The sequence below is a fragment of the Pongo abelii genome, chromosome 1 (genome assembly GCF_028885655.2).
Source record: "Pongo abelii isolate AG06213 chromosome 1, NHGRI_mPonAbe1-v2.0_pri, whole genome shotgun sequence".
Taxonomy (NCBI): domain Eukaryota; kingdom Metazoa; phylum Chordata; class Mammalia; order Primates; family Hominidae; genus Pongo; species Pongo abelii.
The window spans coordinates 158,894,516-158,918,509 of record NC_071985.2 but is presented as its reverse complement, the minus strand read 5'-3'; the positions used below and the strand labels follow the sequence as shown (position 1 = coordinate 158,918,509).

Here is a 23,994-nt window from a genome sequence, read left to right as displayed (position 1 = left end):
ACTAACGAGCAAAATAACCAGCTAACATCATAATGACAGGATCAAATTCACACATAACAATATTAACCTTAAATGTAAATGGGCTAAATGCTCCAATTAAAAGACACATACTGGCAAATTGGATAAAGAGTCAAGATCCATCAGTGTGCTGTATTCAGGAGACTCATCTCACATGCAGAGACACACATAGGCTCAAAATAAAGGGATGGAGGAAGATTTACCAAGCAAATAGAAAACAAAAAAAGACAGGGGTTGCAATCCTAATCTCTGATAAAACAGACTTTAAATCAAAAGATCAAAAGAGACAAAGAAGGCCATTACATAATTGTAAAGGGATCAATTCAACAAGAAGAGCTAACTATCCTAAATATACATGCACCCAATACAGGAGCACCCAGATTCATAAAGCAAGTCTTTAGAGACCTACAGAGAGACTTAGACTCCGACACAAAAATAATGTGAGACATTAACTGCCCACTGTCAACATTAGGCAGATCAACGAGACAGAAAGTGAAAAAGGATATCCAGGAATTGAACTCAGCTCTGCACCAAGCGGACCTAACAGACATCTACAGAACTCTCCACCCCAAATCAACAGAATATACATTCTTCTCAGCACCACATCTCACTTATTCCAAAATTGACCATATAGTTGGAAGTAAAGCACTCCTCAGCAAATGTAAAAGAACAGAAATTATAACAAACTGTCTCTCAGACCACAGTGCAATCAAACTAGAACTCAGGATTAAGAAACTCACTCAAAACCGCTCAACTACATGGAAACTGAACAACCTGCTTCTGAATGACTACTGGGTACATAACGAAATGAAGACAGAAATAAAGATGTTCTTTGAAACCAATGAGAAAAAAGACACAACATACCAGAATCTCTGGGACACATTTAAAGCAGTGTGTAGAGGGAAATTTATAGCACTAAATGCCCACAAGACAAAGCAAGACAGATCTAAAATTGACACCCTAACATCACAATTAAAAGAAATAGAGAAGCAAGAGCAAACACATTCAAAAGCTAGCAGAAGACAAGAAATAACTAAGATCAGAGCAAAACTGAAGGAGATAGAGACACAAAGAAACCCTTCAAAAAATCAATGAATTCAGGAGCTGGTGTTTTGAAAAGATCAACAAAATTGGCAGACCACTAGCAAGACTGATAAAGAATAAAAGAGAGAAGAATCAAATAGACACAATAAAAAATGATAAAGGGGATATCACCACTAATCTCACAGAAATACAAACTACTATCAGAGAATACTATAAACACCTCTATGCAAATAAACTAGAAAATCTAGAAGAAATGGATAAATCCCTGGACACACACACCCTCCCAAGACTAAACCAGGAAGAAGTTGAATCCCTGAATAGACCAATAACAGGCTCTGAAATTGAGGCAATAATTAATAGCCTACCAACCAAAAAAAGTCCAGGACCAGATGGATTCACAGCCGAATTCTACCAGAGGTACAAGGAGGAGCTGGTACCATTCTTTCTGAAACTATTCCAATCAATAGAAGAAGAAGGACTCCTCCCTAACTCATTTTATGAGGCCAGCATCATCCTGATACCAAAGCCTAGCAGAGACACACAAAAAAAGAGAATTTTAGAACAATATCCCTGATGAACAACGATGCAAAATTCCTCAATAAAATACTGGCAAACAGAATCCAGCAACACATCAAAAAGCTTATCCACCATGAACAAGTGTGCTTCATTCCTGGGATGCAAGGCTGATTCAACATACTCAAATCAATAAATGTAATCCAGCATATAAACAGAACCAAAGACAAAAACCACATGATTATCTCAATAGATGCAGAAAAGGCCTTTGACAAAACTCAACAGCCTTTCATGCTAAAAACTCTCAATAAATTAGGTATTAATGGGACATATCTCAAAATAATAAGAGCTATCTATGACAAACCCACAACCAATATCATACTGAATGGGCAAAAATTGGAAGCATTCCCTTTGAAAACTGGCACAAGACAGGGATGCCCTCTCCCACCACTCCTATTCAATATAGTGTTGGAAGTTCTGGCCAGGGCAATCAGGCAGAAGAAAGAAATGAAGGGTATTCAATTAGGAAAAGAGGAAGTCAAATTGTTCCTGTTTGCAGATGACATGACTGTATATTTAGAAAACCCCATCGTCTCAGCCCAAAATCTCCTTAAGCTGATAAGCAACTTCAGCAAAGTCTCAGGATACAAAATCAATGGGCAAAAATCACAAGCATTCCTATACACCAATAACAGACAAACAGAAAGCCAAATCATGAGTGAATGCCCATTCACAATTGCTTCAAAGAGAGTAAAATACCTAAGAATCCAACTTACAAGGGATGTAAATGACCTCTTCAAGGAGAACTACAAACCACTGCTCAATGAAATAAAAGAGGACACAAACAAATGGAAGAACATTCCATGCTCATGGATAGGAAAAATCAATATCATGAAAATGGCCATATTGCCCAAGGTAATTTATAGATTCAATGCCATCCCCATCAAGCTACCAATGACTTTCTTCACAGAATTGGAAAAAACTACTTTCAAGTTCATATGGAACCAAAAAACAGCCTTCATTGCCAAGACAATCCTAAGCCAAAAGAACAAAGCCAGAGGCATCATGCTACCTGACTTCAAACTATACTACAAGGCTATAGTAACCAAAACAGCATGGTACTGGTACCAAAAAAGAGTTACAAGCCAATGGAACAGAACAGAGCTCTCAGAAATAATACCACACATCTACAACCATCTGATCATTGACAAACCTGACAAAAACAAGAAGTGGGGAAAGGATTCCCTATTTAATACATGGTGCTAAGAAAACTGGCTAGCCATATGTAGAAAGCTGAAACTGCATGCCTTCCTTACACCTTATACAAAAATTAATTCAAGATGGATTAAAGACATCAATATTAGACCTAAAACCATAAAAACCCTTGAAGAAAACCTAGGCAATACCACTCAGGACATAGGCATGGGCAAGGACTTCATGTCTAAAACACCAAAAGCAATGGCAACAAAAGCCAAAATTGACAAATGGGATCTAATTGAACTAAAGAGCTCTGCACAACAAAAGAAACTACCATCAGAGTGAACTGGCAACCAACAGAATGGGAGAAAATTTTTGCAATCTACTCATCTGACAAAGGGCTAATATCCAGAATCTACAAAGCACTCAAACAAACTTACAAGAAAAAAACAAACAACCCCATCAAAAAAGTGGGCAATGGATATGAACCAACACTTCTCGAAAGAAGACATTTATGCAGCCAACAAACACATGAAAAAATGCTCATCATCACTGGCCATCAGAGAAATGCAAATCAAAACCACAATGAGGTATCATCTCACACCAGTTAGAATGGCCATCATGAAAAAGTCAGGAAACAACAGGTGCTGGAGAGGATGTGGAGAAATAGGAACACTTTTACACTGTTGGTAGGACTGTAAACTAGTTCAACCATTGTGGAAGACGGTGTAGCGATTCCTCAGGGATCTTGAACTAGAAATACCAGTTGATCCAGCCATCCCATTACTGGGTATATACCCAAAGGATTATAAATCATGCTGCTATAAAGACACATACACATGTATGTTTATTGTGGCACTATTCACAATAGCAAAGACTTGGAACCAACCCAAATGTCCAGCAATGATAGACTGGATTAAGAAAATGTGGCACATATACACTATGGAATACTATGCAGCCATAAAAAATGATGAGTTCAAGTCCTTTGTAGGTACATGGATGAAGCTGGAAACCATCATTCTCAGCAAACTATCACAAGGACAAAAAACCAAACACTGCATGTTCTCACTCATAGGTGGGAATCGAACAATGAGAACACTTGGACACAGGAAGGGGAACATCACACACTGGGGCCTGTCATATGGTTGGGGGATCGGGGAGGGATAGCATTAGAAGATATACCTAATGTAAATGACGAGTTAATGGGTGCGGCACACCAACATGGCACATGTATACATATGTAACAAACCTGCACGTTGTGCACCTGTACCTTAGAACTTAAAGTATAATTTAAAAAAAAAAGAAAATTCTCAAGTTTGTAAGAGAATGCATTTGGAGACTATCAAGAGGACAAAGTAGATGAGAAAAAACATTGTTCATAGTTTATCTCAGATCAAGAGGGAAAATAATATTTAGAAAAGAATAAAAATGAAACTACTACTCTCCAAATTATTCGATACTGATACAGTATTATCTTCACTGAGTGGTAAATAAAGGTATAATGTTGAATGTTTTCATTAAGAACTAATTTAAAAATTGCCTAAGAACTTGAATAAATATTTCTTCAAAGAAGATACAGAAATGCCTCAAAAGTATATAAAAATGCCCAATGAAATTAATCATCAGAATAATACAAACCAAAACTGCAATAAGATATTACCTCATATCTGTTAAGATGGCTATTATAAAAAATAGTAAAAGACAAGTGTTGGTAAGAATATGAAAAAGTTGAAACTCCTTTGCACTGTTTTTGAAAATGCAAAATGATGTAGCAGCTACGAAAAGCAGGATGGAGGTTCTTCAAAGAATTAAAATTAGAACTACGATATGATTCAGCCATCCCACTTCTGGATATTTATCCAAAAAAATTGAGATCAAGATCTCAAAGACATGAACACTTCCTAGTTCCTTTCTCTTACTCTTTCCCTTTCCTAGGATATATTGTGGCATTTGATAAACTCTCTGTTCAACTCTCTCATTTCCCCAGTGATCTCTCTATTGACTTTGGCAATTCACACAGCTTTTTACCTCAGATTATGTATTAATCTAGCACCCACTTGCTGCTTTTCGAAACCAATTCTGCAATTACTTGGCTTGAAATCTTTCTTATCCACATATATGGAGCTAGGTATAATAAATAGTGTCAAAAATGGGTTTCTCCAGAAAGGGCTATAGCCTCCCTTCTAAGCCATCAATATTGCTTCCTTGGACCTTAAAGGCTGAACTAAAATTATCTTTAGCCTCTGGTAGCTCTAGTATCTTCCCTATGCTTCTTCTGATAAGTATCTTATACTTCTACCTAAGTAGACACTAAAAACCACTACTTCTCAGAATTCCTAATACTCAGGACAACTCCAGCTTCTTATATGAGACCCATTAGTTGCAGGTGGCTGACTGACTAAACTGTACTTCATTGTTTATATTTCCCTCATTTCCATTCTTTATAAAATCAACCTGTGCCCAGTGAGATTTTTCTAGCTCTTCCCCATCCCCTACAAGTTCCAGCATAGAACTTGATTGATTGCAAGTTTTTAGGCCTTATGCTTTACTACAGTGCCTAGAATATTGTAAATATTCAGTAAATATCTATTTAAAATAAATTGCATTACTGGTGGAACCCTAAAATGAGAGTTATATAATAACAAATGACAATTTCTAGAGTAGATGTAAGAATGTCATCACAAAGCTCATTTCTTAGCATTAGTTAAGCTACAACAAATCCCAGAAACTGAATAATAATAAAATTTTACTTTCCAGCATAAGGAAACACACTATTTCACAAAACAATGACATAAATTGACCCCCAAAATAAAAATACTTAAACATATTTTTTAACATTCCATGTTATAAAAGAAGGTGACCAGTTCCACATTTTCTAAATCTCATACAGAATCAACTCCTTCACTATTTTCTTAGTATCATTTTCTGTTGAACAAGATAAAAAAGAAGATGAGCAGTAGCTTCAATATTTTGGCTTGTAATATTATGGAACTAATTATTCTCCCTCTGTCCTTCCCCCCCCATATTTACCTGAATTTAAAGTAGACATAAAATACTAAAAGCAATCAAATAATACTAGTTCTTGATGTATGAAATTACAGCAACCTCACCCTGACTTGCCAGCTGTGTTCTGCAACACTCTAGTCAAAGCCAGCTACACAGACTGTGATGTAAATGCACTCCTGTGCTACCAATGCAATAGTCCTGAGTAAGGGGAATCCTTCTCTTTTCTCTCTTATATAGGACAGGTGACAAATTATCTCATCTTTCTAATAGTAAAAGGAAAATTACACCTCACCAAAGAATATACATAGATGGTAAGTAAGCATATGAAATGTTCAACATCATACATAATTAAGGCAATTATAAATTAAAGCAACAACGAGGTACCACTACCAACCTATTAGAATGACCAAAATCCAAAACACTGACAATACCAAAAGCTGAAGTCTTGTGTAGCAACAGGAACTCTTATTCATTGCTGATGGGAATGCAAAATGGTACAGCTGTTTGTATGACATTCTTGTCATACAATCCAGCAATTGTATTCCTTGGTATTTACCCAAATGAATAAAAAACATGCCCACACAAAAACTTGCATACAATATTTGTAGGAGCTTTACTCATAATTGCCAAAACTTGGAAGCAAACAAGATGTCCTTCAACAGGTGAACGGATGATCTTTCATACAATGGAATATTATTCAGTGCTAAAAATAAAATGTGTGCTCAAAGCCACATGAAGAGGCATAAACAAGACTTAAACACGTATTACCAAGTGAAAGAAGCCAATCTGAAAAGGTTACATACTATATGATTGCAACTATATGACATTTCAGAAAAGGCAAAACTGTGGAGACAGTGAAAAGATCAGTGGTTGCCAGGGGTAAGGTAAGAAGGATTGGCAGAGTACAAAGAATTTTTAGGATAGTGAAACAATTCTGAATACTACAATAGTGAATACATACAGTAATACATTTGACAAAACCCATAAAGTGTACAACACCAACAATGAACCGCAATGGAAACTGCGGACTTTAGGTGATAATGATGTGTCAGTATGGGTCCATCTATTTAATAAATTTACTACTGTGGTGTAGGATGCCGTTTGTGGGGTATAGGGAAACTCTCTGTACTTCCCACTCAACTTTGTTATGAAACTAATACTGCTCTAACAAATAAAGTTTATGAATTAAAAAGAAGAGAACTGATGATGTGGCATAAAATATAAAACAGAGGTACCTGAAGGCAATATTTCTGTATTTATGTTATCAAAAAAGTAAGTAAATTTTTTGTTCACAATAAAAACGTTTTTATTTTGTAAATAAAACATTTGAATTTTTAAAAAGATGTATAAACCTTTAGAAAGCAACAATTATCTAAAATTGTATTAACTATAAACACTATTAATATCTTGCTGACTATACCTTAATGTATTTTTTCACATCTACGTGGTGTGTGTGTGTGTGTGTTTGTTTTTTTTTTTTGAGACAGTCTTGCTCTTTTGCCCAGGCTGGAGTGCAGTGGTGTGATCTTTGCTCACTGCAACCTCCGCCTCTGGGATTCAAGTGATTCTCATGCCTCAGCCTCCCAAGTAGCTGGGATTTCAGGTATACAATCATGCCCAGCTAATTTTTGTATTTTTAGTAGAGATGGGGTCTCACAATGTTGGCCAGGCTGGTCTTGAACTCCTGGCCTAAATTAATCTATCTGCCTTGGCCTCCCTAAGTGCTGAGATTACAGACGTGAGCCAACATGGCTGGCCTATGTGGTATAATTAAAAAGTTATCTTGTTGATATTTTTGAGTCCTTACTAAAATTATAATAGATTTAAATACAAACAGCTCATCAGATTTAAAAATATATATTTAAACCTTTAGAATAATACATCTAATAATAATTAATGGAAAGGGTTCACAGGGAGAACTGTATATGAGAACATTTAATTTTATTTGATCTTACAAAATGGCACTCAACATAGCATGTATATAGTTCCATGAGTCTTATTTATGGGAAAAATTAATCTTTGGAAGCAAAGCAAAAATAAATAAAAATATTCTAGAATTCAAGCAAATCAGCAGTTATAAAACAAATCTTACTTTAGTATAGTTGAATGCCAGGTTATTTTATGTCAGGTGTTTTCTGGAGGTATACAAAGCCATAGCGTACAAGATGTGAACATTCAGTATGTTAGAAGTGGTTCCGAGTAAGAGATCCCTTTCAGAGAGGCTGTATATGGTTACCCTATAGATAGCTTTCCTCCTTTGCTGATAACCAGGGAGAATCAGGCACCCTCTCCAGAAGATTAAGACAAAGGGTGTGAAATTCCAATTTTCATGCCTCAAGGAGAAAGGGTATTGCTCAAGTTCTAAGAAAAAGATTAGATCATTATCCTAGGAAGTGGACTGTCAAAAAAGATAGAAATTCACAACATATAGACTGATTCTTTTCTTTCCACATGGTTGAAGCAGTAAAGGTTTCTGGCCATCACTTTCGTACTTCACAGATGCTTTCTCTCCTTCCTTACAACACAGGAACTAAATCAGCACAAGGAAGCTTCCGATGTATGTGGCAAGGAGTGGGGATGGCGGGGGGAGGAAGGGAGGGGAGCTAGGCTGCCTCTGACATAAATATTTTGGGAAATGCCCCCATCTATTTCCTTTTGGCTCCCATGGGTGTGAGTATCTCTCACACTATAGTCCTTCTAAAATTCATGTTTGAAATATAGGAAGTAGATGAAAGAAGACTATTTATGCCAACAAAGTGTAGGTAATGAAGGAATTACAACACAGTCCAGCCTAGGTTATTACTATAAGTTTACAAGGAATTTGAAGTCAAAGCCCCGGTGGGGTATTGGTGTGTTTTCTATTACTCCCTGAACATATATTTTGCTTAGAACAGCAGTAACCTCCAAGGGAAAGGATCAACAATACCAAAGCCGATTTTAAATATCCTTAGGTATCCTAAAACTTAAAGTATAATAATAAAAAAAAATCCTTAGGTATCCTAGCAAAATCTTTCATATTAGTATTCAAATTTTCCTAGAATCTATCATAATAGTATACAAGTTTTCCTTCAATTGGATCTAATTGAACTCCCACAGTTCTGTATTTATGCCAGCCTAATCTGTACCAGTCACAACCACGCTTCAATACCTGTAAGCCATGGAAAAATAACGTCCCTAGTAAGTGTCTAGGAAGTGTTCCACATCCTCCATTTCTTCTAGTCTGACCCAGCTGCTTTTGTCAAATTCACTCCTCATGGCTTCTGACTTCTGGTTCTCTATCTCATTTACAGTTAGTTCTTGCTCCATAAACACTGGATGTTTATTTGAACATCTAGTTTTGCACCGTGGTATTTCCTAAGTGGATGTAGCTTGAACTCACTCCTCTGTCTCTTCGCACTTTAGGTTCCGTAGTTATGGGAATTATTAAACTCTTTAAGTCAAGCACGTTTTATCCCAAAACAGGAGAAGATTCAGATACTGATTACTTCATCTAATTACTGAACCTTGAGTTCTATTCTTGGCTAATCCTTTGTATTGCTTTGCTCATGGCATGTTTTGTTGTTGCTATTGTTTTGTCTTTTTTTTAATGAACTCTCAGTATTAAATGTTCATGTTTTCTCAACTCCACCCCTTTCCCTACTCCTTAACCCTTTCACTGTTCCTTTAGATTTATCAATTATCACTACAGTTTCTTACAAACCAAACTCCAAGGCACAAGAAATCAGGTAGCTCACTTAGTTGATATTATTATTTTTACCACTCAAAATAATAAAAGATAAAAGAATAATAAGTGAATAAAAATAATACATAATGAATAAAATAATAATATGTAATTATTATATAAATAATAAAATAAGAATAATGAAAGATAATAATAAAAGAATAATATATCAACTAAGTGAGCTGAAGAGGAAACTACAAATGAGGCCAGCAGAAGATTGAAGGACAATTTTATACAAATAAAGTATTCATCAAAAAATAAAACTTACAATTAAAAATAATTTTAATTACTTTAAGAAATTGAGATGAAGACAACTTCTATAATATTCTATGAATGGTGTTTATAAAAAATAAAAATGCACAACACAATGTACATATTTATCAACTATGAAAGAATAGTTCTTAAAAAGTAACATTAATAATGATATAGTTAGCAGAATTATTAAAAATACAAGGGAGATTTCAAACATTCTTTATAATAAATTTATCTGGAAAAAACTTCATAATATTCAAAATACTTGCAAAACCCTGACAATGGTACATTTTATATAACTTTATACATACTAAAAAATCTTTGGAAAATGAATATTTTATTTGATTTCATGTACATATATATTTGCTTGCCACAACACAATATATACACATAATATATATTTATACACACACACATTGGTTGTCAATATATTCAAAGTAGTTATAATTACACAACAAATTGGTTATCAGTATACTGATATCATACTCTCTAATCATACTCTGAAATCATACTCTGTATAAAGTATGCAAAAAAGCAGGTGGTATGCTCTGAAATCCAGTGATTTTATATTCTACACAGAGGGTCAAAACATACTTCAGATGAAATTTATAATTTTATAATACACACTATCATCTGGAGCAAATACTGTTGGCACTGAGTGCTGATGAGGGACAAGTTTTGAGTAGAATACATTTGCCTTTTGTATCCAATGTTTTTATTCAATGAATAACTTTCACATGATTTAAGGAATTGAGAACATTCCTATGCTATATCTGGAACACAGGTGTTCATTTGCCTTGAAATAAGACTAATGACAGTCTGGACCTTTTGTATTGCCTTCTAACAATGCTAATGTAATAGAAATATTTGTAGTTCAGGCTACCCAAGCAGAGAGCCACATATGAAGGAGCTTATCACAAACCAAGTGCTTTAGAAATTATAGAATGTTCACTCCAGTTAATTCTACTATAATGCTAAGTATTCATTTCTACCATTAATTAGTGTTCAAATCAAAACAAAATTATAAAGATAAAAAAACACAAATTCTGGAGTCAGAAGACCTGGAGTCCGATCCTACCTATTAATTCTGTAGCTTTTGGTAAGTTAATTAACCTCTACGTCTCTTAGTTTTCATATTGATCAAAATGAGATAAAAATGTCTATCTATGGTGCTACAGAGAATAAGTTACATACCACTTGCAAAATGTTTAGCACAGTGCCTGGGATATAATAGGCATTCAATCAACATAAATGAATTTCTTTCTATTTCCACTGTGTCCTCAAAGCAATTTATAATATAGCATAAAACAATGATGAATGTTGTATTATAGAGTTACCACTCTTTAATAAACTAAATATTTATGTTTTCAATCACTGAGAAGTGGTTTTTACATTACTATTACTACTTGTAAAAACTAAATAAAAAATTATATATATAAAGCATAAATTATTAAATGGTTGTGGTATACTATTAATGCACCACAAAAATATATTTGTATTACATTACTATATGACTTTTTTCAATCAAAAAATATAAAGCAGGATATTAATAATGTAATGAAGGACATTTAATAGAGACTGAAGAAATAATAGTGCTACCTAAATTATAACTTTAATATCTTAAATAAAAACATTTCAAAGAAAAATAATAAACTAATTATACTTACATGTTTCCAATATGCAAGCTTTCCTTTTATATTAGTTTCAGGTTTGAAAAAGAGATCCTTAAGGAGCTTATCTTCATACCCTTTGGTTATATAAATCCATTTTGTTTCATATCCTCTAATAATTTTCTCCTGCTGTTTTTTATGGAAAAACACAGGGCTGAATATAAGGGGAGGGGAAAACTATTTGTCAGTTTTTTGCCATTAAAAAACATGAAAATTAGTCATGAGTTCACTTACAACTTAGAAAACATGGTGTTAAATTGAATGTAATAATATATTTATTTTCATAGTATTGTTATATAATGCTAACATTATATAATGTTATATAGTAACTAAGATTTGTTCATCAACATTCATCAGAGGATAAATGAATGCTGAGAAATTTCAGCTGATATGAATCTACAAACAATTCTGTACTTACATCTGGCTAAGCATTTTAATAAATAATGGGAAGGAGAACATGTCTAAATTATCTATAGAAACATAAGGTAACCAGTGTGAAGTTATTTTTTTTCCAAACCTAGTGAAGAAGGAACTTTTTAAATGAGGTAACAGTTATTACTATATCACAAAAATTATATTTGTACTTCATTACAAACTAGGAAATATGCTCTAGAGCAGTATGTCCAACATAATATAAGCCAAAAATAATTTTAAGTTTTTGATTAGCCACACTAAAAATAAATTTTAAAAAACAGGTGAGCTTAATTTTAATACTACGCTTTATTTAACCCAATAGATCAAAAATATTACCCAATAAATGGCATCTACAAGCTAACATCATACTCAATGGTCAAAAACTACATGTTTTCCCTCTAAGATTAAAAACAAAGAAAGGATGTAATCTTTCATCAAACCTACTCAATATTGTACTACAAGGCCTACTGGTCTAATAAGGCAATAAAAAGAAAACCATAGACCAATCTCACCTTTGAACACAGGCACAAAAATTCTAAATATTAGTGAAAAGAATCTTGTAATGTAAGCAAAGAATAATAACACTATGATCATGTATTGTAAAACTCACTACATCAACAAATTAGTGGAGGAAAAAAGTGTGATTATATAAGTACATACAGGAAAGGCATTGGATAAAATTTAGCAGCCTATCTTTATAGAAAAATCTTTGTAAAACAGGATCAAAAGAAACCACATTAGTATCATGGAGGTGATTTACCAAAAATCAGTAACATCCATTCTGAGTGATAAAATAATCATTTGAAGTAAAATGATAAATGAGGTAGATGGTTACCATTATTACCATTATTATTCAATAGGAGAAATAAAACAAAATTAACTGAGGAAAGCAATCTTCTCACTTCTAAGATGTTTTAAGTAGACTCCACCTATTTACTCCTTCATTCAAAATATTTGTATTAATGACATACAAATTAGTTAAGGTATAATATACTACGATAATACAATTTATAATAATTTAAATAAGGCCGTTTACTTTCTCATGCTGACCAGTCTAGGCTAGTGGAGTAGCTCTGCTCCATAAAGTCATTTGATTTTGTTTTTCCATATCCAAAATCACTGCCATCAGCTACATGATGAATGCACTCTAGCCCACGGAATAAGGAAACGTGAAAACAAAGAGGGAACAATAACAATTTAAGCACATAAAATCGAAGTTGTACTCATTACTTCTGCTCACTTTCCAATATAACAACAACAACAAAAATTGTAGTCTGATGAACATACTTAGCCACAAGAGAGTGTGAATACAATCTCTAGTTTTCAGTCAATTGCCAAAAAAGAAAAGAATGGATGTTAAAGGGAAAAGTAGTCTTCTGCAAATGCTCAGTATGTGCCCTGTGAAGAGAAAAAAAAAAGTTTCTAACATGATGAAGCTTATGTTCTCTACTATGTAGAGATAGATAGTATAGAAATAAAACACAAAATATATAATAAGTAAATTGCTTTTTACATAGGCTGGTCTGGGATAATATTGCTAAGAAGAGACAAGATATAGTGGGCATCACAGAAAAAACATTCTAGTCAGAGCAAATACCAAGTGCAAAGAACCAGGCAGAAGTACGCTTCATGAGACAAGATCACATTTGGCATGTCTGAAAAACAGAAAGAAGGTCACTGAGATGGAAAGTCATTGCAGAGCTTTGAGCAGAAGAGTGGCTTTGAAAAGGATCATGTTGGGGAGATGATTTTCTGGAATAGAGATGTGAGAAATTCTGTGGAATCTCTTCCCAGTGAAACAGTATCTGGTGGAAATTTTTGTTTAAGTTATATATCTCTGGAAATTGTCCAAAGGGCGTACAGCAAAATAAACATCTATTCAAGAAAATCTATTACATCTCAGTGTTAACAGTGAATCTTTGCCATTCAAACCACAATTTTCTCTCTTCTTTCCTCCCTTCCTCCCTCAACCCCAGTTCAGTATGACAGAAGTTCCATCCTGAATAAGTACAGCCAAGAACATAGGATCCCTCTACCACTGGGTCCCAGTTGAGGGCTATGGTATTTTCACAAGAAATGCATAAATTTATCTCACATCCCGATCCTACCTCCATGTTTCAGAGGTATTATGTCAGTAAAGAATAGTTGAGAGGTCTGGGGCTTTCTTCATCCCTCCAGCTCCCACTGATAGGCAGAAGCTCTAATCAAGGTGCAACAGGTAGAGAATACTGGAGCCCTGGTAGCTCTTACTCTAGATCACTTGTAAGATAGCGATTCTGTGCCAGGTGAGGCAAGTTGAGAATACTAGCGACTGCTGTCACAGCTGAGAAGTCTATTTGTGAATGTCACTCTGAAAAAAAGTGAGCCACTGCCTCCTCCCTCTGATCTAGGACAGTGGCACAGTGATTTTGCCCAAGGATAAATGTAGCCCATATGAACATAGACCGTGAAGTGCTCCCCTCATCCCCTCAAAGTGAACTGACTTTATGAAACAGAGTGTGGAGAAGTTCAAATCTAAAGGCACTGTTAAAAACAGTAGAGATTATGGTGTTAAGCAATTAAGAGGAGGATGGTAGCTCCATGAGACTAAAAAGGTAAACTGAAGATCAGGTTGAAGTTTTCCAGAGAGAAACAGGAAAAGAACTAAGAAGAGTACCGGGATTAGAGCAAACAGCAAAAACTGGCCTCAAAGATTACTCTGGAAGGGGCCCCAACATAAAATGAATCAGATAGTGGAGTAATTTATGTTCCAGAGCATTGTTAAAGACAATAGAGCAATCAACCAGCAATTAGTGGAGGTTGACACTGGGTTTGATACTAAAAAAGTTCAGACAGCTTAACAGGGAAATCACAGAAGACAGTCAAAGAAAGCTTATACCACTGTCGTCCCAAGAGCAACATAGCTGGCCAAATAGCTGACTATAGCTGGTGCACGCTCTGAGGAGCAATATCAGAGGCTGCACAATGCAGGGAAAATAGACTTCACTAAAATAGTCCAGCCAAGTTATTAAACAAATAAATCACAACAAGAAACTCTGGGTCGGGCTACAGTATCCCGGATTGTTACGATATATTACCTAAAATGTCTAATTTTAAACAAAGTGTTATTAGGCAAAGAAACACAAAAATGTAAATTATATACAAAATAGGGCAGACAACAGAAACCAACATAGAAAGGGCCCAGACATAGAAAGGGCCCAGACAACAGGCGAAACAAAGACTTCAAAGCAGGTGTTATAAATATGTTGAAAGAAAATCAAACTGAAGTAAGTAAATACGCTTAAAAGAAATCAAATACATTTAAAGGCATGATAACAATGCCTTTTCAAATAAAGACTATCAATAAAGACATAAAAATAATTTTAAAAAAACAAAAATTTTGCAACTGAGAAGTACAATAACTGAAACAAAAAAATTTTACTATGGTGGCTCAACCGATTATGCTGAAAAACAGAGATAAAATGAAGACAAGTGAACAGACCCACAAAAAGTTGAGGGATACAATTAAGTCCACCAGTACAAATAATGGGAATACAAGAAAATAAGAGAGACAGAGAGAAAAAGGCAGAAAATAAATATTAGAATAATGGCTAAAAATTCTAAAATTTGATTTTGAAAAATTAATCTACACATCCAAGAAGTCCAATGAATGTAAAGAGGTCCACATCCAGACACATCATAGTAAAACTATTGAAATCTAAAGACAGAAAATCTCGAAAATATCTTCTTGAACTCAAGAAAAATGATGAGTCATGTCCAAAGGAACCCCAATAAAATTAACTATGCCTCTCTTATGAGAAACAATGGAAGCCAGAAGGCAATAGAATGACATTGTCAAAGTTCTGAAAGGAGAAAAAGAAGAAAGAAATTGAGTCAACAATCTTAAATCCAGAAAATATGATCTTTCAAAACTGAAGGTGAAATAACAATGTTTCCAGATCAATACAAGCTAAAATAATTTACTTCTAGCAGCATGCTTTTTACGAGCTAATAAAGGAAGTTCTCTTTAGGCTGAAGTCAAGAGACCTCCATGCTTTTTAAGATTAAAAAAAGCAGAGTGCTGGCAAAGGTAATTATGTAATTATTAATCGGTATAAATGCATTTTTCTCTTAACTAATTGAAAAAGTAATTATATAAACATATATATATATATACCCCTCTCTCTTTCTCTCTCTCTCTATATATACACACAATTATATATATATATAAAATTGTATCATTTTATGTGTATGTTGTTATATATATACACATATATAATTGTATTGTTGGATGTATAACATATAGAAATATATCTGACAATAAGAGCACAAGGAGGCAGGTGAGAGCAAAGTTGGAATAGTGAAACTACCCCAAATGGTAGCTCAAATCCATAAAAATGAAGAGAACTAAAAATGATAAATAGAAATATTAATATAACAAACTCTGACTATATCCATTCATCTTTTAGTTTCTTTAAAAAGCTTACAGTTTTATAATGTAACAATTATAGTCACAAACTGTTGGATTTGTAACATGTATAGATGTAATATGTCTAATTTAATAGTACAAAAAGTGGGGAAAGGGAATAATGCTATATAGAAGTAATGTTTCCATATCTTACTAGACTTAAGTTAGTATAAATATGAAGTAGACAAGATAAGTTAAAGTGTATATTGTAAGGCCTAATAAAAGCACCAAGATCATGCCTGTAATCCCAGCACTTAGGGAGGCTGAGGTGGGTGGATGGATCATGATGTCAGGAGATCGAGACCATCCTGGCTAACACAGTGAAACCCCATCTCTACTAAAAATACAAAAAATTAGCCAGGCGGTGGCAGGCGCCTGTAGTCCCAGCTACTCAGGAGGCTGAGGCAGGAGAATAGCATGAACCCAGGAGGCGGAGCTTTCAGTAAGCAGAGAGGGAGCCACTGAACTCCAGCCTGGGCAACAGAGCGAGACTCCATCTTAAAAAAAAAAAAAAAAAAAAAAGCACCAAGAAAATCACTAAAAACATACAATTAAGAAATCAATGAAGAAATGTAAATGTTAAGCTATAAAATATTCACTAACAATAAAAGCTGTAAAAGAAGAGAGGAACAAAAAAGATATAAGACATATCTGTGAATAATGTTAAGATTTAAGTTTATTTCAAAATAAATTTCTCTTTTATTCTTAATATTTTATACAATTATATGATTAATTTCACATGGCTCCTATTTTAAATATAATCTAATTTTATTTTCATTTTATTTCTAAAATATACTATCTTATCTAATGATTTATTTTTTATAGTGTCTGATAGAAAGTAAACTCATAGAATTGAAGTGGTACAAATCATTTCCACAACCTATAGATGTTAAAACCTAATTTTTATCTCAGCAGAAGTATTTATTCACTCTTTCATGAATTGCTCAAGCATTCATTCATTCAAAAAGCACTGTTCAAGACTCTAGGGACCTATTGATTAAAAATCCAAAGTCTAATGATATTTAGATTAGAAAAACTTCTCAATGGAAGATTATTTTTCTCTTATTATAATGAATTATAAGGACAAAACATTTAAATTTAACTTTTAAAGACATCAATTATTTAATCTCAACATTTCTTTAATATTTCCATCTCATCTTATTTTTACTGGAGACTCCCTAAATAACATTCTAACAGGAAGTGGCTTTTTAATGAACTACTGGCTGGAGGAATTCAGGAATTATCTGGTTGCCTTAGCAATTAAAACTCTCATTACAAAATAGAAAATAACTCAAGAGTTCAAAATAAAATGGCGTGTTTGTAAAACTTTGCTTTGCCTTCAATAAGTAAGTGGCTTCATTAATCCATTAAGATCCTGGCTGGACAGTGTGAGACAGTCTAGATCTCAAGATCAAGGTAACCTAGTCAGAAGAGAGGGGTCTTGGATCTTTCATGAAATAACTCAGATTTACTCTAATTTTCCAAGAATAAAGGCTAAAAAAACAGGAGAATTTTAAAGTTATGGTATATATTACAGTTTAGCTTCAGGGTCATGAATTTATACTGAGAAAAATACCCATAGCTTTCTTCAGATTCCCAAAGGAATCTGAACCCTCCCACCAAAAATGTCAAATGTTGGAACAGGTGTTAAAACAACTAAGAATGTTCTAAAAGAGAAGCAAAACAAGACTTGATGACAAAAACCAAATATTAAATGCTTAAAATGCATAATGTAAAATAGAAAATCAATACAAAGAACTGAAACAATATAAATCAGGACATTATTCAATTAAAAATAAGTCCAAAATATACATTCTAACTTTCTTTTTAAAAATCAAAATATATTGATTTTAAAAACCTAAAAACAAAAAAAACCCACTACAGCTTGAAACAATAAAACAGAAGAATTCTCCAATATAGAAGTTTTTCCACAGCAGAGTACCCAATATTAGAGAAATGTGTTGGTGTAGAGAGAATACCAAAAGAATAAAAACTAAAAATCCATACACTGCCCTACACCTGTAGCTCTTGCCCTTGCCGACTGAAATTAAGGTAATAGAGTTTCACTATGTTCTTTTGTAACTTTGGAAATATAAGGTCATGTATTAAAGAATACTATCATGGCTTGAAATTTGAAGGCTAGAAAACCAAAATAAGGGTCTATTAACAGTTCTCTGAAATGACAACATACAGGCAATCAAATATAAGGATCACCTCCACTGAACCTGTCAAAGGGTGAGATAATAACTTCAGCAATTTCAGAAAAAAAATTGAGATTTCTTTCTATGGTATTAAATAAAAAACAATTGGATTAATTATTATTTTACAATTCAATACATAGGTATTATTAACTAAAAAATATTAGATAATTTTTAAGTTTTCCTCAAAGTTTGTTGCTAATTACCTGGGTTCAGTAGAAATATACAAGGTAGTGAGCATCAAAATTCAAAGGAAATGTTGATCACAGTCATTTTTAAATGAGAAAGAAGATATATATGTTTAGAATGCTTTAAAAGTATCTACAAAATGCTATCTGCAAAGAGCTTTAAATTTACATATTAATGAAAAAATTTAAACCATTATGTAAGTATTAAGATTTTATGATAATAGGTAATATACCATTAATAAGGTATAAATTGCAGAACCATGAAGAGCAAAACTTATAAAGACCAATAATTCAAATGATTATTAATTGAAAAGAGTAAATCTGCCCTGTTATGTACTTAGTCTTCAGCTCTATTTGTCCTAAAAAGGAAATGATTAGTTATAATGTAGTGCCACCTTTTAGTTCTTTTCTACTGTAAAACAAAGAAAGGTATATTAAATTATTTAAAAAGAATCATCACAATAATCATCACAATCAGTAAAGGAAAAGTCACTATCATCTTCAGAACATTTGTATATCAAAATATTTTAAATAGAAGTTATCCAGAACTGATGATAAAAGGTGATTTTCCAGGTAACTTTGGCAATGGTTGAAAGTAAAAATATAGATAGATGGAAAAGATGTGCATATTTTATCACAATTGGAAATATTAACTTTCAACATAGCCTTTAAGAGCTACCTCCAACCACCTTCATTCTTGTGGCTCATTTCATTAAATAAAGACTTGACTTAATGACAAAAGTCTCATGTAAAAAGTATGAAGAAAAGATAAGCAAAGTATGAAGAAAAGATAAGGCCTTATTATTTGTATTAACAGTAGTACAATTATTAGCAGAAATAATAGAAAAACAAATATTGTCTTGATAATATTAATAATATACCAGCTTGGCGAGGTGGCTCATGCCTGTAATCCCAGAACTTTCGGAGGCCAAGGTGGGCAAATCACTTGAGGTCAGGAGTTCCAGGCCAGCCTGGCCAACGTGGTGAAACCCTGTCTCTAGTAATACTACAAAACTTAGCCAGGCGTGGTGATGCGCACCTGTAATCCCAGCTACTCGGGAGGCTGAGGCAGGAGAATCACTTAAACTCAGGAGGCAGAAGTTGCAGTGAGCTGAGATCGCACCACTGCACTCCAGTCTGGGTGACAGAGCAAGACTGTCTCAAAATAATAGTAATAATACACCATATAACTAGCAATTACTAGTATCAGTAATACAATAATAAAAATATAATTCTATATATCCATTGACCTGGCAAATCAAATTCTAGAAACTGTTAATAAAGACATTATAATGGATATATAGACATACGTAAATTTACAGGGTTTTGTCCCTATCTTTTCATAATTTAGAGAAAATAGAAACCATAATCATGTCCACCAAGAAGGGAGAATTTACCTAAATAAAACATAACCATTTAAAAGAATACATTTAGCTATTAAAAATTGTTATGGAATAATATCTAATACTATAGAAAATGGAACCAACCCTATTAGAAAATAGCAGGCATAACATACCCTTTTTTGTAAAATAAAAATACACTCACATGTATATGTACACATTTTTAAAATTGTATACACACACACAATTATCAATCATTACTACACTCTCGCTTTTACAGACCATTGCACAGGCACCTACCCATACATTTGGTTCCACATTTTTCCCCTGTTCAAACGGACATAAACTTTTGCCCTTGTTTTGTGCAAACAAAGAAGTTTGTTAAATGTATTTTTTTGTAACTTGCTTTTCTAACTTAATACATTTCTGAAATAACTCAAATTAAATTTTGGAACTAACCCATTACTTTTTAACAACTGCATAATGTTTTATACTGTCTTTGTATCCAGTTTTCAACAAAGGACACATATAAGGTTTTCAAGAGTTTTGCCACAAATAAGACAGTCTCTCTCTTGCTCTCTTTCTCTCTGTCTCTTCCCAGCCTTCTCCCTAACCCCACTACCTCCCACACACACATTTTATTTTTGTAGTGTAAGTTTCAAGAACTGTTATTGCTGGCGTAAGAGTGTATTAGTCAGGATTCTCTAGAAAAATAGGACCAGTAGAAAAAAAAATATATATATATATATATATATATATATAGCGAGAGAGATTTATTTTAAGGAATTGGCTCACACAACTGTGGAAGCTGGCAAGTCTGAAATCTGTAGGGCAGGCCTGCAGAGAAAAAGTTGATGTTGCAATCTCAAGTACAACGCTGCAGTCTCAAAATTCAGGCAGGGTTTCTATGTCGCAGTCTTGAGGAAGAAATGCTTCTTCAAAAAATTCTTGGTCTTTGTATTTGAGAACTTTAATTGATTAGATGAGGCTCACCCACATTATGGAGGGTAATATGCTTCACTCAAAGTCTACAAATTTAAACGTTAATCACATCTAAAATTCTACCATTATAACAACATCTGGACAGGTGTTTGACCAAGTAACTGAGCACCGTAGCCTGGCTATGTTGACACATGAAATTAAACATTACAAATAGTATAACATTTTAAAAATTAATTTTAGTAAAAATTGTCATTTTGTTTTTTAAAATAGTGGTAGCAATTGTCACCAGTAATATAATTCCCCTTCCCTTAAATCCTTATAAGAACTATTATCCCACTTAAAATTTTTTTTTCAAATTATTAGGGAAATATATCTAATTGCTGATATAATTTGCATACTCTTGAATATTAATGAGGTTAAAGATCTTTTGATATGTTGGTTGGTAGTTTATATTTCTTCTTCTGTAAGTTGTCTATTCACATCCTTTGTCCATTTTTTTCTGACTCATTTTGTTTTGCTCGACTACTTTATATACAAGCTATTTATATGTGAACATTTTCTGATTTGTATAGACATATTCTTTTGAAAGTAGTTAAATACATTTTCTCCATATATAGGTCACTTACGAACAGTCTCCCCCACAACAAGGTTACAAAAATATTCAACTTATCTTCTAATGTCCTATATGTGATGTTTTAACTCATCTGAAATATATTTTTGTTTATGGGTGTACAGTAAGAAAACAAATATTTTGTTTAGAAAGATAAACAATTTTACCACTATTAATTATTAAATAAATCATCCTTTCCCCACCAAATTAAAATAATACTCCTATCCTACTTTGAGATTCCCTTATATACACAGCTCTTTTTAGGGGCCCTTGTTATTCTGTTCATCTGATTTCTCTATCCCTGTGCCAATACAACCATATATTGATAAAGTGGCCTAAAAGTAATTTTTAATATTTGGAAAGGCATACTTCTTCAGATGTTTCTTGGATATTACAAAGAATTTAATTTTCCTTCTCTGGAACTTTAAAAGCATATTTCCCAGTATCTCTACAAAAACAAGATTGTAATTGAAATCACTTATGTTTAAATATAAACTTAGAAAGGATGGTTATTTGTATTATACTGAATTCTCACCCAGAAATATGGTATTTATTTATATATGTTCAGGTTTTATTGTTTGATAAAAATTATTATTTTCTTCACATAGGACCTTTATTTTTTGTATGTTGTTTCTTTTTTTTTTTTTTGAGATGGAGTCCTGCTGTGTCGCCAAGCTGGAGTACAGTGACGTGATCTCGGCTCACTGCAACCTCTGCCTCCTGGGTTCAAGTGATTCTCTTGCCTCAGCCTTCTGAGTAGCTGGAATTACAGGTGCATGCAAACATGCCCAGCTAATTTTTGTATTTTTAGTAGAGATAGGATTTCACTATGTTGGCCAGGATGGTCTTGATCTCTTGACCTTGTGATCCTCCTGCCTCGGCCTTCCAAAGTGCTGAGATTACAGGCGTGAGCCACAGTGCTGGCCTGTATGTTGTTTCTTAAATATTTTCCGGTTTTATTAACAAGGTGAAATATAAAATATTCCATTTATATGCAATTGGAATTTGTTAGTATGAAGAAAAACATCCATTTTTATATATGCATATTTTGTATCCAGCCACCAGCCAAACAAACTTTTAAATTCTACTAATCTCTTTGATTTACCATTCACATTAATACATTATATAATAATATAATTTCTTTCTTATTTTCTAAACATGTGGCCAGATTTATCATGTATGGCCTTAACTTGAAACTCCAAAACAATGTTAAAAATTTTAAATTTTAAAATAAATACGATAATATTTAATAAATAGCTCAGTCTTTTAAAATTATTTTTATTAGAAAGAGTATTAATTTTATTAAGTTACTTTTCAGGCACTCAATAACATGATTACATTTTCTCCATTAATTAATTGTATTAATAAGTTTCCCACTTATTATCCCTCGATTCGTGGACTAAACTTTACTTGGTCATGATTTATTAAACCTCTCATATATTGCAGAACATTATGATTGATTAACATTTAACATTTGTGTCTACCTGTGTTCCTGATGCTGGGCAGTAACATTTTTATTACCCTGTCATGTACTAGAATCAAAATTGTACCAACCTTATAAAATGAATAGGTATTTTAAAAACTTTTCCTATGAGCAAGAATAATGTAAACAATATTATAGTCTTGTTCGTTAAAGATTATGTGGAACTCAGAAATAAAACCACTTGAGAATACTGTCTTTGTCAATGTTCATTCATTATTTTATTGTTTGCTTATTGGTCTATAGAGATATTATACTCAGCTAGAGTCCATTTTGATGGTTCGTATTTGCTAGATATCATTCTTATTTTGGCAGATAAGTGCCATCCAACTTTTCCATGTCATGGCAAACAAAGAATATGATATTATTTGTTTATTATTGAAAACAAACCAAGTAACTTGTGGCTGGAAGGGACCTGCCAAAAAGGTGCAGAGGATTATGGCTACACTAGGCTTGCGCTGATTGCTGAACCATAACCCCTTATGGGCATGTCTATGTGGCACAGTAAGCTGGTGAGAAGTTTTTCTCTAGACTTTAATATTTCATAGTTTTGTATGCTAGTCATTTATATAATTTTAATCTTACTAGTAATTCTGGTTATAGATCTTCTCATTTCTTTTTTTATTATACTTTAAGTTTTAGGGTACATGTGCACAACGTGCAGGTTTGTTACACATGTATACATGTGCCATGTTGGTGTGCTGCACCCAGTAACTCGTCGTTTAACATTACATATATCTCCAAATGCTATCCCTCCCCCCTCCCCCCACCCCACAACAAGCCCGGTGTGTGATGTTCCCCTTCCTGTGTCCATGTGTTCTCATTGTTCAATTTCCACCTACGAGTGAGAACATGCGGTGTTTGGTTTTTTGTCCTTGCGACAGTTTGCTGAGAATGATGGTTTCCAGCTTCATCCATGTCCCTAAAAAGGACATGAACTCGTCATTTTTATGG

General features: G+C 33.4%; 1 protein-coding gene across 1 annotated transcript in view; it reads right to left on the bottom strand.

The window, feature by feature from the left end:
• LRRIQ3 (leucine rich repeats and IQ motif containing 3) overlaps positions 1-23,994 on the bottom strand; it is a 175,946-nt gene that overhangs the window by 75,569 nt on the left and 76,383 nt on the right. Inside the window, exon 5 of the mRNA XM_002810699.4 lies at positions 11,419-11,575. Coding sequence (XP_002810745.2) covers positions 11,419-11,575 — 157 coding nt within the window. The remainder of the gene's footprint in view (positions 1-11,418; positions 11,576-23,994) is intronic.